This window comes from Salmo trutta, chromosome 2 (assembly GCF_901001165.1).
Source record: "Salmo trutta chromosome 2, fSalTru1.1, whole genome shotgun sequence".
Lineage (NCBI taxonomy): Eukaryota > Metazoa > Chordata > Actinopteri > Salmoniformes > Salmonidae > Salmo > Salmo trutta.
In genome coordinates, this window is record NC_042958.1 from 12,590,668 (window position 1) to 12,605,789 (window position 15,122).

General features: G+C 44.3%; 2 protein-coding genes across 2 annotated transcripts in view; one reads left to right on the forward strand and one right to left on the reverse strand.

The window, feature by feature from the left end:
• LOC115150689 (LIM zinc-binding domain-containing Nebulette) overlaps positions 1–15,122 on the forward strand; it is a 78,149-nt gene that overhangs the window by 46,673 nt on the left and 16,354 nt on the right. Inside the window, exon 4 of the mRNA XM_029694217.1 lies at positions 17–124. Coding sequence (XP_029550077.1) covers positions 17–124 — 108 coding nt within the window. The remainder of the gene's footprint in view (positions 1–16; positions 125–15,122) is intronic.
• LOC115150695 (MICAL-like protein 2) lies at positions 10,134–12,043 on the reverse strand. The gene is made up of 5 exons (XM_029694229.1): positions 11,903–12,043; positions 11,478–11,576; positions 11,086–11,184; positions 10,859–10,957; positions 10,134–10,565 (listed from the first exon to the last, which is right to left on the reverse strand). Exons 1-5 carry the CDS (start codon positions 12,032–12,034, stop codon positions 10,170–10,172), a joined length of 825 nt encoding a protein of 274 aa, XP_029550089.1. The 5' UTR covers positions 12,035–12,043; the 3' UTR covers positions 10,134–10,169.

A 15,122-nucleotide genomic window follows, 5' to 3' on the forward strand; every position in this document is an offset into this window, starting at 1 on the left:
CTGTCTCTTGTTTCAGGTGAAATACAAAAAGGACTTTGAGGATAGCAAAGGCAGAGGCTTCAGCATTGTATCGGACACTCCAGAGCTGCAGAGACTGAGGAAGACACAGGAGCAGATCAGTAATGTATGCTTCGTGAGGTCACGTTCTCTATACCCCCTGGTCACCATGGTTACTCCTCCTTCCTCTTCCTATCCTTGTGTTACCTCATCAAACCCCTGACCTTATCCGGGTGTGGGTGTCCTGTTTGTATTGTTGTGGGGAGTCTGTTACAATGTTACATAATGTGGAGGAATGGAGGAGAGAAAAGTGTGTGTGTGTGCGTGTGCGTGTGTGTGTGTGTGTGTGTGTGTGTGTGTGTGTGTGTGAGAGAGAGAGAGAGAGAGGGGAATGAAAGCCTGCTGGGAAGTGGAGCCTGAAAGCTGGACCAGTGTGTGAATCAGAGGGTGTATTTTGGTCACTGAGAGAAATCACGGGTTTGCACAACATAAACACTCAATATACACTGAGTGTACAAAACATTAGGAACACCGTCCAAATATTAAGTTGCACTCCCTTTTGCCCTCAGAACAACCTCAATTTGGGCCTCCCGAGTGGGGAATCGGTCTAAGACACTGCATCACAGTGTTTGAGGCATCACTACAGAACCAGGTTCGTTTCCCAGGCGATGTCACAGCCGGTCGTGACCGGGAGAACCATCAGGCGATGCACAATTGGCCCAGCGTCGTCCTGGTTAGGGGAGGGTTTGGCCGGACGGGATTTCCTTGTCCATTCGCGCTCTAGAGACTCCTTGTGGTGGGCCGAGCACCAGCAAGCTGACTTCGGTCGCCTACTGGCTGGTGTTTCCTCCGACGCATTGGTACGGCTGGCTTCCGGGTTAAGCGAGCAGTGTGTCAAGAAGCAGTGATGCTTGGCAGGGTCGTGTTTCGGAGGACCTCGACCTTTGGCTCTCCCGAGTCCGTAGGGGAGTTGCAGCGATGAGACAAGACTGTAACTACCAATTGGATGTCACCACATTAGGGGGTAAAAGTACAAAAAATATATTTTTTTATTTTATTTTTTTTACCTTTATTTATACAGGTTTATTCTCATTGAGATAAATATCTCTTTTCCAAGAGAGACCTGGTCCAATAGCAGCAAGGGGAACAACGTTTCAGACAAACCAAATTACATACACTCACACAACATTAAACAAAACTATAAAAACACATACACTACAACAAAAACATATTACATTTAAAAACACAAACATCTTGACTAAAAACAGCTGGCCTAAAAACAATTACACTCTTCTATAATATAATAAAATTCCAGGACCAAATACATAAATAAAAAAGAACAGCCTCATTTCATCAGGGCATGGACTCTACAAGGTGTTGAAAGCGTTCAACAGGGATGCTGGCCCATGTTGACTCCAATGCTTCCCACAGTTGTGTCAAGTTGACTGGATGTCCTTTGGGTGGTGGACCATTCTTGATACAGATGGGAAATTGTTGAGCTTGAAAAACCCAGCATGGTTACAGTTCTTGACACACTCAAACCTGTGCGCCTGGCACCTACTACCATATCCCGTTCAAAGTCATTTAAATATTTTGTCTTGCCCATTCACCCTCCGAATGGCACACATACACAATCCATGTCTCAATTGTCTCAAGGCTTAAAAATACTTCTTTAACCTGTCTTCTCCCCTTCATTTATACTGATTGAAGTGGATTTAAAAGGTGACATCAATAAGGGTCATAGCTTTCACCTGGAGTCACCTGACCAGTCTATGTCTTGGAAAGAGCAGGTGTGCTTAATGATTTGAACACTCAGTGTTTGCTCCTCTTTCTCCTATATTCTCTTATCGGCTCCTATCGACTCCTATCTTCTCTTATCGGCTCCTATCGACTACTATCGGCTCCTATCTTCTCTTATCGACTACTATCGACTCCTATCTTCTCTTAACGACTCCTATCGACTCCTATCTTCTCTTAACGACTCCTATCGACTCCTATCTTCTCTTATCGTCTACTATCGACTCCTATCTTCTCTTAACGACTCCTATCGACTCCTATCTTCTCTTAACGACTCCTATCGACTCCTATCTTCTCTTATCGTCTACTATCGACTCCTATCTTCTCTTAACGACTCCTATCGACTCCTATCTTCTCTTAACGACTCCTATCGACTCCTATTGACTCATATCGACTCCTATTGACTCCTAATCTCTCTTCTGTATTGCAGACTACATTGAAATAATACACTAACAGAATGTCTGTTTATCTTTTTCATAATGACACACACACACTACAGTATACACACACACAGTACACGCACACACTACAGTACTGGTAAGTGCACGAGGGGCCTTCACACGGCCTGTCTCAGTTTATGTAGATGACACAAAACATGTAAGCGGTGCGAGTGAACATCCTTGTCCAATCCCTCCAATCAAGAGTGTGCTGAGACCAGATGTGTTGCCAAACAAATTCAACACTTCTATCAGGTGAGAAATCTCAAGTGCTTCAGTTACCCGGGTGCATCTCAATAGTATAATGTGGCTTCCTCTCTTCGTCTCATCTCCATCAGCTACATAAGATAGAGTGGGTGAATGCACATGGTGGATTCCTACCAGGGAGTTCCTTTCTGCTGTCATGTGTTTTCACATCAGTGCAAAGGAAAGCAGAGGACACTGCTTTAAACTGATGATATGCACCGCTGGTCTTGGGTCGCTAGCGTACCTGTAGACGTCCAGTCATTGCACTAACGCTAGTTAGCATTGGCTCGCGAAACTACCTCTAATTTCCTTCATACTGCAAGCAGACATAAAAACGCAGAGACACAAAATGAATTGCCAGAATCTTGCAGTATCCCTTTAAATACGACACACGCTTAACCTTCCACATACTGTATGTGCTCTCACTTATCCTGTGTGATCTGATTTAAGTGCACACAGGTCCTTCTGGGGGAAGAGAGGGTTACGGACGCCGTCGTCCCAGAGGCACATTGACCCACTGCTGAACCAGGTAAGAGAGCCCCACTCACTGCCCAGGGCCACGGTATTATTTACATTGACACCCCCCCATTTGATTTTTCACTGCTGCTACTCACTGTTTATTATATATGCATAGTCACTTCACCCCTACCTACATGTACAAATTACCTTGACTAACCTGTTCCCCCTGTATATTTCCTCATTATTGTAATTTTATTGTGTTACTTTCTTAACTCTTCTTGAACTGCACTGTTGGTTAAGGGCTTGTAAATAAGCATTTCACGGTAAGGTGAAAGGTGACATGTTGTATTCGGCGCATGTGACAAATAAAGTTTGATTTGATTTGAACTCGCTTGACTGCATGATCGCGTTATTCCACTGTGTAAACCCACCTGGAGGGTGTTACCATAGCTACATCTATCTCCTTTAGCTAACACATCAGAGAGCGAGGAGGGAAATCTGAAACCTACGCGTGGCTCTGTTATTAGCCAGCCCTCTCACAAGGCTCACCTGACAGGGAGGTAATGAACTAAAGGAAACTTGGATAGAGAGGAGGGAGGAAGATAGAAAGGAGGCAGTGGGGAGATGTTTTTATCAGGCCCCTTTAGGTCAGTGAAGTGCTGGTTCATATAAGGACCATATCATAGACTTTGGTATGACGTCTGTGTTGCCTTCGGCTGCTTAGAGGAGAAATCGGTGAAGGGTGTCTTAAGGCCCTGCAGCACTACAGGCATCGGGCGTCCAGCATTGAAATCAATGAAAGCTGCTGTTTTGCTCTCATTGCGTCGATAGCGTCCAAGCTCAAGAATCCCAGCGGTTCAGTTCTCGATGGCTGACGCTCACGTTCGTTTTATCTTGTGAATTGAAATAATGAGAAATACAGTTGATTTTGGTTGGTTTCTGTGTAGCAGAAGCGTCACATTGAATTATGACACATCGATGGGGACTTTTGTAGTGTAGCTGAAATGTTAGTCTACAGAGAGGTTTTTTATTGTCAAAGTGCCATTTTATTTTACGTTTCAAGGCAGTTTGGTTTGATTTTAATTAACTTTTTTTTTTCATATTACCTCTGGAGGCTTTAGAAAATTCTGTCAGTTGTTCACTGATGAGGTATCCTGAAAAGTGGTTTCAGATATGAGTATGTTAATGCTGCTGAATTTAAAAGCAGGCAATTTCATAATCTAATCCGAATACAAGCCTAATAAATCTTTCTCATTCAACATCCATTGAATACCTTTGTGTGTCATCTAGCATTTGGCAGGTTTTCAGGGCCTGAAGAAGTAAATCTTTGTTTCTGCTAATGCTAGTTAGCAGTTAGTGGATAATGCTACATTAGCTTCAGGTTTAGTTGCTAATGCTAATTAGCGGTTAATGCTACATTAGCTTCAGGTTTAGTTGCTAATGCTAGTTTATTTACCTACCCTTCACACAAGGACAACAACTACATGGTTGACTTGTATATGAATGCTGTGGTGGTACTGAGACAGGATTGAATGGCTTCTGTTTCTTCATCATGGCTAATATGAAGCTAAGAATACAGAGCGGTGGCCACCCAAAAGACACATCCACCCCCCAGAATTGTTCCAGAATCCTCTGGTGTGATTTGAACCACGTCTTGGTTGTTGCGGTCTGTGTTTAGAAGCACCACGCCTACCAGTCTTACCTTGTTATCAAATCCCAAACATCATGGAAAAACATGAATGTGGCTATTTATTTTTTTTAAACACACCCAAACATGCAACAACAACTTCATCATACATACACATACATACAGTAGCTGTTTCGGATAGCAAGTTAGCAACCAAATCCTTCTCATGTTGCATTGAGTTTATGGGACTCCTTTTCCTTCAATGTAACCAGGATACAAAAACAGCTTTGGGATTGGTTGTTTATTGTGCTGCTGTCCATAGGATGGGTGCTAGTCTTACTAGTTGTCCCATCCCTGTTTCTCCCCTCAGTGATCTCTATGGCTACTCTAAATGCATTCCTTTGCCATAACTCTCCTCTTACCCCCAGAAACTAGTTTTCAGTGTGGCATTTAGGACAGGTCTCCCTTCTAAAATATAATTTCAATCTCAATAGGATCACCTGTGTGAATACAGGATGTATAAATTATGAATAAATACATTTGAGCTGTTGTCCAAGTCCTATCAAGAAACAAACCTAAGGTTAACTTTGGTTGCTGTAAATCCTTGCTTCTCATACGCATATTAACCCAGGGGCTTACAGAGGCTGAGAAACCTTGAAAAACATAATGGTCCTTTAATGACAGTAGAGATCCTACTGCCCCTCTGCTGATCATCAGACAGGGAGAGGAGAGGAGGCAGGGGGCCAAGTGGGATCCACGAGCCTGATGCCTTGGTTGGGTGTCTGATTTATTAGGGGGGAAAAACAAAAAAAAACATCATAGCTGTTAACCAATTAGGGCACAGATGTAAGTATACCAGGGGTGATACAGAGTCCCAGCGAAATAAATAGTGGGGGTACCCCGTAGGCCTACCTGTGAAAAATGAGCCTATCACAATCATTAAACATAAAAAAAAACACAATGGTCTTGTTCATGCCACATTAAAAGGTAATACATTTTTACATTTAATTGACATGTTTTTACGATAAGACTAGGCTCTAAAAAAATCCAAGCCTCCGGGCCTATGATTTCTTAATCCGGCTCCGCTCATACGCCATCCCCAATGTACTGCTAACGGACCAAGGAAGTGAATTTACCATCAGTACTTAGTAAGTAGTACTGACGTGATGGATCGAAAGCACAGACTTTTATGGTTCTGTTGTTAAATGGGACTAAATGCAATGTGCAGCACTGACCACATGATCGTTCTTAAGGGATTTTGTTTTGTTTTTCTCCAAATTATGTTGACAGAGCGTCAAATGAGACATAATGCTGGGTCGAAACTTTTACATTTGACCTCTCGATTTTGGCTGTTTGTTGCCCCTATGAAACAGTTGAGTGAACGTTGCGGCCAGATGGCTGCCCTGTTTAGCCAACATCTGACGCCCTCCTAAAAAGCTAATACAAATCCTTTTGGTTCATGCCAACCTGTTCATGCTACTGTATTGACAGGTGCAATTCCTAAGGCCCAAACCTCCCTCCATAATGTACAATCCATACCTGCGGGTTCAAATAGTGTTTGTTTTCTTCCAAATACTTTGAGCATGTCTGGAGTGCCAGATGGGTGGGGTTTGTAGTTCACATTTGGGACTATTCCATTGGTTCCATTGTGCCGGGCAAGCTCAATCAGGTGCAGCTAAAGTATTGGTAAGAAAACAAATACTGATTGAACCCAGTTCTCGTGCAATCTCATTGTCTTCATAAATCACCCTGTAAAGAGCAGTGCATACTGTGAGCCACATTACTGAAACATCATTACCTCCAACATATAATCTGCCGAAGCGACCTGTAGTGCTATGTGGGAGAGAAGCCTAATAAATTACTGTCACTGTGGGGCTTATCTATCTCTGGAATGTTGTGTGTCGCAGGAGAACCCAAACAGCACAGGAGAACCAAAACTCAGATCTATACGGTTCTTCCTCTGCTAAGATGTTCTTTGCTCCATAGTACTACAGCCAATTAACTACAGTGATTGATGGTTGTATTGCCACTCAATTGGCTTCTCTGGGCCGTATGAATAACGGTCAATGACAGAGGGAGGTTTAGCCCACTCAACTGTAAATTAATATTGATGAACTGGCAATATCATCCCAGTTTACCTTTGTTGGAAGCCGTGGCAGAATTGTAAAAGTCTGTGATTGGCCAGAAATGACACTTGGCTGTCAGCGATGATGGTTTTCCACAGTAACGGCTTTGTCTGTGTTGAGTTGCCCAAAGCTTTTCCTGCGGTTTAGTACAATCTAGACTGTGCTGATTGCAGAGTAGCAGTTGTGGTTAGGTGGGTGGACATGAGGTACTGATGGTGATGATGGATTTCATTCAGAAAAACTTAACCCTTCACAGTATCCTATAAAATTGACAGTGAAAGCATGTGGTTTTGTTAGATGTGTTATTTTTCTTGAAACTGCATTGTTGGTTAAGGGCTCGTAATTAAGCATTTCACTGTACCTGTTGTATTCGGTGCATGTGACAAATACAATTTGATTTAAATTGACCCCACTATTAGCCATTGCATGCTCTACAAACAGTGTTGCGTTGTTTTGAGCCTTTTTGTGTCTTCTAAATCAGCTACCATAGCTCTGCTCAGTGCCTTTGAGATAAGAGCCGAGGCATATGGCCGCACGCAGCAAGAATAGAGCCTCCTTTAACTGACTGCCCATTGACTTTCACTTTGTCAATAGGGAGTGCAGACATTGTGCTAGAGCTATTGACTGGCTAAATGCTATGCCCACGGCATCTAGTTTTGAAACACTGGCATTTTTCAGATTAGAATGTCCATGTGTTGTATTCGTTTGCCATCTCTTTTACTTTTTGGTGTCAAGTAATTTAAATGGATGAAAGCAAGGGCACTGAGAACAATACAGAACAACTTGATTTGTTTGTCTTTTTGAGAAATGTCATTGCTGACGACTTTAGACCTACAAGTGGATTTCCTCATATTTCATCTTGGCAGGATACATAATAACAACAAGTGCTGCTTGTTGCAACATGAGTCACTGAGCCGAATTGTATTTCCTCAATAGACTCACTGTGATGTCAGGACTCCAAATAAGTCTGTCATCCAGTTAAATCTAGCTTTCTTTGTGCCATACAAACCCAATGCAACCCTATTCCACTAGATATAACAAGAGGAGGAAAACTCCAACAGAATTGGTGCCCAAAGCCCTATATTTAAAGGTAAATGATGGTGATAGTCAAGTCTAAATGAGGGATATTGAATGTTAATATCCATTATTCGTGTCCTGCTGTATCCAAACAGCTTATTTGGACACTGAGTGGGAGGATGGGAGTCTGGTAATGTTATTTTCATGCCAACTCCTCCAAATCTGCTTTATTGGCTTCAACAGCTCACTCCCCTCCCCTGGTCTCTTCATGCTGTCATTGTTATCCAGCTAAGGCTACTGAAGGTTAATGAGGGTGTTGCCTTTTTGGACTTGCACTTGTTATCTCAAATTATAAAAATACTTTAAAAAATGTTTTTGAGACCAAAAACTAGTGTGACGATATACATTTTAAAGGGGTTGTCTGGATTGAGATATTCCTTCCAATGTTCGACACCTTTCCTGAACTTCCTACCTTTAAGACTGGCCCTCTGATACACGTGTACAGTATCACCAACGATAATGCCCCAAGTGGGTCTAAATCGGAAAAGCAGGGATGATAAGGAGTACCCAACATCGAGACGAGAGGGAGAGTTGAGCAGGGGTGATAAGGAGTACCCAACATCAAGACGAGAGGGAGAGTTGAGCAGGGGTGATAAGTAGTACCCAACATCGAGACGAGAGGGAGAGTTGAGCAGGGGTGATAAGGAGTACCCAACATCGAGACGAGAGGGAGAGTTGAGCGGGGGTGATAAGGAGTACCCAACATCGAATCGAGAGGGAGAGTTGAGCAGGAGTGATAAGGAGTACCCAACATCGAATCGAGAGGGAGAGTTGAGCCAGAAAAGAAAAGCGCTCTGACTTTTTTTCCTTCTTTTAATTTTTTTTATTTCACCTTTATTTAACCAGGTAGGCCAGTTGAGAACAAGTTCTCATTTACAACTGCGACCTGGCCAAGATAAAGCAAAGCAGTGTGACAAAAACAACAACACAGAGTTACACATGGGATAAACAAACGTACAGTCAATAGAAATAGAAAAAAATCAATGTACAGTGTGTGTAAATGTAGTAAGATTAGGGAGGGAAGGCAATAAATAGGTCATGGTGGCAAAATTTATATTTACATTTTAGTCATTTAGCAGACGCTCTTATCCAGAGCGACTTACAGTAGTGAATGCATACATTTCATACATTTCGTACATCTCATTAAAAAAAATTCCATACTGGTCACCCGTGGGAATCAAACCCACAACCCTGGCGTTGCAAACACCATGCTCTACCAACTGAGCCACACGGGACTATAATTAATTACAATTTAGCATTAACACTGGAGTGATAGATGTGAAGATGATGATGTGCAAGTAGAGATACTGCGGTGCAAAAGAGCAAAAAATAAATAAATAATAATAACAATATGGGGATGAGGTAGCTGGGTGGGCTATTTCCAGATGGGCTGTGTACAGGAGCAGTGATCAGTAAGCTGCTCTGACAGCTGATGCTTAAAGTTAGTGAGGGAGATGTAAGTCTCCAGCTTCAGTGATTTGAAAAGCGGCAAAAGTAGGTGTTGGCTTTGGGGATGACCAGTGAAATATACCTGCTGGAGTGTGTGCTACGGGTGGGTGTTGCTATGGTGACAAGTGAGCTGAGATAAGGCAGGGCTTTACCTAGCAAAGACTTATAGATGACCTGGAGCCAGTGCGTTTGGCGACGAATATGTAGCGAGGGCCAGCCAACGAGAGCATACAGGTCGCAGTGGTGGGTGGTATATGGGGCTTTGGTGACAAAACGGATGGCACTGTGATAGACTGCATCCAATTTGCTGAGTAGAGTGTTGGAGGCTATTTTGTAAATGACATCACCGAAGTCAAGAATCGGTGGGATAGTCAGTTTTACGAGGGTATGTTTGGTAGCATGAGTGAAGGAGGCTTTGAAGGAGGCTCTTAGGCTGGTCACGTCCATCACCTGCCTCAAAACCACCGCTTTTGTGTGTTTTACTTTGTTTTCAGTCACCTGGATGGAAGGTACGTTGAAAGGAAAAGGTCACCTTGATGGAAGGAACGTCGGAGGAAACGGTCACCTTGATGGAAGGAACGTCGGAGGAAACGGTCACCTTGATGGAAGGAATGTGAGAGGAACAATCACCTTGATGGAAGGACCGTCGAAGAAAACGGTCACCTTGATGGCAGGAACGTTGAAGGAAATGGTCACTTGGATGGAAGGAACGTAGAGGGAAACGGACACCTGGATGGAAGGAACGTCTGAGGAAACAGTCACAGTCACATGGAAGGAATGTCTAAGGAAACGGTCACCTGGATGGAAGGAACGTCTGAGGAAACGGTCACCTGGATGGAACATCTGAGGAAACAGTCACCTGGATGGAAGGAATGTCTGAGGAAACGGTCACCTGGATGGAAGGAACGTTGGAGGAAACGGTCACCTGAATGGAAGGAACATCTGAGGAAACGGTCACCTGGATGGAACATCTGAGGAAACAGTCACCTGGATGGAAGGAATGTCTGAGGAAACGGTCACCTGGATGGAAGGAACGTTGGAGGAAACGGTCACCTGAATGGAAGGAACGTCTGAGGAAACGGTCACCTGGATGGAAGGAACGTCTGAGGAAACGGTCACCTGGATAGAAGGAATGTCTGAGGAAACGGTCACCTGGATGGAAGGAACGTTGGAGGAAACGGTCACCTGAATGGAAGGAACGTCTGAGGAAACGGTCACCTGGATGGAAGGAACGTCTGAGGAAACGGTCACCTGGATGGAAGGAACGTCTGAGGAAACGGTCACCTGGATGGAAGGAACGTTGGAGGAAACGGTCACCTGAATGGAAGGAACGTCTGAGGAAACGGTCACCTGGATGGAACATCTGAGGAAACAGTCACCTGGATGGAAGGAATGTCTGAGGAAACGGTCACCTGGATGGAAGGAACGTTGGAGGAAACGGTCACCTGAATGGAAGGAACGTCTGAGGAAACGGTCACCTGGATGGAAGGAACGTCTGAGGAAACGGTCACCTGGATAGAAGGAATGTCTGAGGAAACGGTCACCTGGATGGAAGGAACGTTGGAGGAAACGGTCACCTGAATGGAAGGAACGTCTGAGGAAACGGTCACCTGGATGGAAGGAACGTCTGAGGAAACGGTCACCTGGATGGAAGGAACGTCTGAGGAAACGGTCACCTGGATGGAAGGAACGTTGGAGGAAACGGTCACCTGAATGGAAGGAACGTCTGAGGAAACGGTCACCTGGATGGAACATCTGAGGAAACAGTCACCTGGATGGAAGGAACGTTGGAGGAAACGGTCACCTGAATGGAAGGAACGTCTGAGGAAACGGTCACCTGGATGGAAGGAACGTCTGAGGAAACGGTCACCTGGATGGAAGGAACGTCTGAGGAAACGGTCACCTGGATGGAAGGAACGTTGGAGGAAACGGTCACCTGAATGGAAGGAACGTCTGAGGAAACGGTCACCTGGATGGAACATCTGAGGAAACAGTCACCTGGATGGAAGGAATGTCTGAGGAAACGGTCACCTGGATGGAAGGAACGTTGGAGGAAACGGTCACCTGAATGGAAGGAACGTCTGAGGAAACGGTCACCTGGATGGAAGGAACGTCTGAGGAAACGGTCACCTGGATAGAAGGAATGTCTGAGGAAACGGTCACCTGGATGGAAGGAACGTTGGAGGAAACGGTCACCTGAATGGAAGGAACGTCTGAGGAAACGGTCACCTGGATGGAAGGAACGTCTGAGGAAACGGTCACCTGGATGGAAGGAACGTCTGAGGAAACGGTCACCTGGATGGAAGGAACGTTGGAGGAAACGGTCACCTGAATGGAAGGAACGTCTGAGGAAACGGTCACCTGGATGGAACATCTGAGGAAACAGTCACCTGGATGGAAGGAATGTCTGAGGAAACGGTCACCTGGATGGAAGGAACGTTGGAGGAAACGGTCACCTGAATGGAAGGAACGTCTGAGGAAACGGTCACCTGGATGGAAGGAACGTCTGAGGAAACGGTCACCTGGATAGAAGGAATGTCTGAGGAAACGGTCACCTGGATGGAAGGAACGTTGGAGGAAACGGTCACCTGGATGGAAGGAACGTTGGAGGAAACGGTCACCTGAATGGAAGGAACGTCTGAGGAAACGGTCACCTGGATGGAAGGAACGTCTGAGGAAACGGTCACCTGGATGGAAGGAACGTCTGAGGAAACGGTCACCTGGATAGAAGGAACGTTGGAGGAAACATTGTCGGGAGATGCAGCGGTGAGTGAATGTGGCGCAGGTGGTGAAGCTGAGGTGAGAACGCCGGCTGGCATTGCCCCGGCATGTGTGTCTTTCTGATGAAGCTGCGGGGGGAATTATACATACTGTAGCTAAGTGCTTTGTTTTCCTGTCAGGCCTCGGTTGCTAAGCACGTCTTGCGCAGAACCAGTGTGTACGTCTCCAGGAGGTGCAGTGTTCTGACAAGCGACATAAGTAGGATTCATCCTCTGTGTTCTCTGATGCATCCTGTTGTTGTTGTGGGAGGCTGTGGCAGGATTCACTGCAGTGTCCAGTAATGAGATGTAGCCACCTGTAAAGGGATTGGAGGAAAGCCCTTGAGGGATTTAGTGATGCCTGCACCACAGATGAAGAGGCGTGTGGCCTAATCTGGGGATAATTCATCTGGACCGAAATGAGAGTGTAAGCCCTATTTTGTGCTCAACACCACTAGGAGAGAGAGTTTATATTGAAAGGTAAACTCAAAGAGAGGTGGGTCTGGAGGCTGAAGGGGTCCTAAAATGTCCACTGTAGGCAATACAGCCCACTGGACACAGACGCCATTTCAACATCTAGTTTAGATTAGCATTTGGTTCAGTTGTCAACTAATGTGAACCAAAAATGATGGAGACGGCTACTTCGGTGCGCTCATACAGGAGTAGTAAAGGCCCAGTGCACTACTTTTGTGAAGAATTAAAAATGTTAACATTCTGATTTATCAGCACCCCTACGTAGAAACGACGTTGATTCAATCAGTGTTTGCCCAGTGGTAGGGGACTGTCTCTTCTATAACTAGAGAGCAAATGGGAACCAAACGAACATAGAAATGTGTAGATTAGATCATAATTCTGTCCCTCTACTCCAACTCAGAAGATAACTTTAGAGTAACCATGTTGATACGATGCTTAAATGATGTATGTTCTTTATGGCTGTCAAAGTGAAGGAGTGTGTGGAGCTCAAAGTGAAGGAGTGTGTGGAGCTCAAAGTGAAGGAGTGTGTGGAGCTCAAAGTGAAGGAGTGTGTGGAGCTCAAAGTGAAGGAGTGTGTGGAGCTCAAAGTGAAGGAGTGTGTGGAGCTCAAAGTGAAGGAGTGTGTGCTTCCCTCCCATTAAATAAGAAGAAATAGATGTAGAGAAGTATAACGTAGGCAGCTATTTTGGATTTCAGTTGCCTATCATTCAGAAGTCCCCACCCCCTCATTTTTCTTCTTACCTTATTGAGAAAAAAGTGAGGCGGTGGTTGCAAATGGCTATTTCAATATTTCCTCTTTGTCTCTGAACATAATAAACCAATTAGTTTGCAACATGAGTCTGCATAATTACAAAGTATCTATCTGTGATGCAGAACAATTCCGACATGTCTCAACGTGCTCCCTAATTATGACACCCACAACTAAGTGGAGATAAAACTTTTAGCAACTGCTGGCCATAACATGTAACACCAGAGTGGAGAGGCACTCTGGCTTTTTGAATACTTTTGGCCGGAAGAAAGACATTGTTGCAGGACATAAAGGATTAACACTTTATTACTTCAGCGTAGCTTTCTTCTGTTGCATGTTCAAGAGGGGTCTCTTTTCCTCTCTTCAGCTTCTGAGTTCCCTAGTTGAATAAATGGAAAGGGCATCTCTATTCCCCCTGTTCTGGAAATGTAGAGGCTTTTCTGGCCTGACTTTTACTGTGCCAACTAATGATGCTGACAAAATGCGAAGGGTCAAATACTGTATATGCCCCCATTGTAATGCAATGCCAGTGGTTGGCATCAGTGTCCAAATGGAAAAGCACTGATAAGCAGCATCAGCCCAAGGAACAATTGGCTAGCTGAGCTTTTGTCCCCTTTATGCTATAGCTACAATATACACTGTAACACAACCAGTACAATCTGACAATGTGCCAAGCAGAACCATACGCTTAAATTACTGTATTCATTAATAATGAGCTCTTAACACCTCTCTCCTACTATCCTGTAGGTGAAGTACAAAGAGGGTTATGAGAAATCCAAGGGCCCAGAACCTCTTCATCCCTGATGTAGAGTTGCAGCATTCCAAGAACATCCACACTTTCATCTCTGAGGTGAGTTGGCATAATTCTCTGTTGTCTCTCTCTCTGTCTGTCTCTCTCTCTGTCTCTCTCCCTCTCCCCTCTTCCTGGCACATTGGTACCTTGGCAAGCAACAAAGACGCAATACATTCTTCAGCATAACAAAGGTACAGTCGTCCTTCTGAACTGAGCTGCAGTACAGGAATGAAACTGCTCAGGGATGTCACCATGAGGCCGATGGTGATTTTGAAACAGCTACAGAGTTCAATGGCTGTGATGGGAGAAAAACTGAGGATGGATCAACAACGTAGTTACTCCACAATACTAACCTAAATGACAGTGAAAAGAACAGTGGAATAAAAATACTCCAAAACATGCATCCTGCATGCAACAAGGCACCAAAGTTATACTACAAGGAAACACGGCAAAGGAATAAACCTTTTGGCCTAAATGCAAAGCCTTATGGTTGGGTCAAATCCAACACAACAAATCACTGAATAACTGCCTCCTTATTTTCAAGCATGGTGGTGGCTGCATCATGGAATGGGTATGTTGTCATCGGCAAAGACTGTGGCGTTTTCAGGATAAAAAGAAACGGGATAGAGCTAAGCACAGGAAAAATCCTAGAGGAAAACCTGCTTCAGTCTGCTTTACACCAGACACTGGGTGGGGAATTCACCTTTCAGCAGAACAATAACTTACAACACAAGGCCAAATCTACACTGGAGTTGCTTACCAAGAAGACTGTGAATGTTCCTAAGTGGCCAAGTTACAGTTTTGACTTAAATCTGCTTGAATATCCATGGCAACACTTGAGAATTGCTATCTAGACATGATCCCCAACACCTTGACAGAGCTTGAAGCATTCTGAAAAGAATAATGGCAAATATTGCATAATCCAGGTGTGCAAAGCTCTTAGAGACTTACCCAAGTAGACTCACAGCTGTAATTGATTCAGGGGGGTGAATACTTATCAAGGTATATCAAGGTATAATTAATTCGTAAGAAATGTTAGAACGTTTTTGACATTACAGATTATTTTGTGTAGATCGTTGACAAAAAATGACAGAATCCCAATTTTGTAACAAAATACTTATGATACCCACTGT

What these genes read in the sequence shown, in the direction of transcription:
- LOC115150695 (XM_029694229.1), bottom strand. Translation starts at nt 12,034, where the DNA reads ATGCCAGCCGGCGTTCTCACCTCAGCTTCACCACCTGCGCCACATTCA. An exon ending in CAGACGTTCCTTCCATCCAG is followed by an intron (nt 11,577 to 11,902) that starts GTGACCGTTTCC and finishes TGTTCCATCCAG; the next exon opens with GTGACCGTTTCCTCAGACGT. An exon ending in CAGACGTTCCTTCCATCCAG is followed by an intron (nt 10,958 to 11,085) that starts GTGACCGTTTCC and finishes TGTTCCATCCAG; the next exon opens with GTGACCGTTTCCTCAGACGT.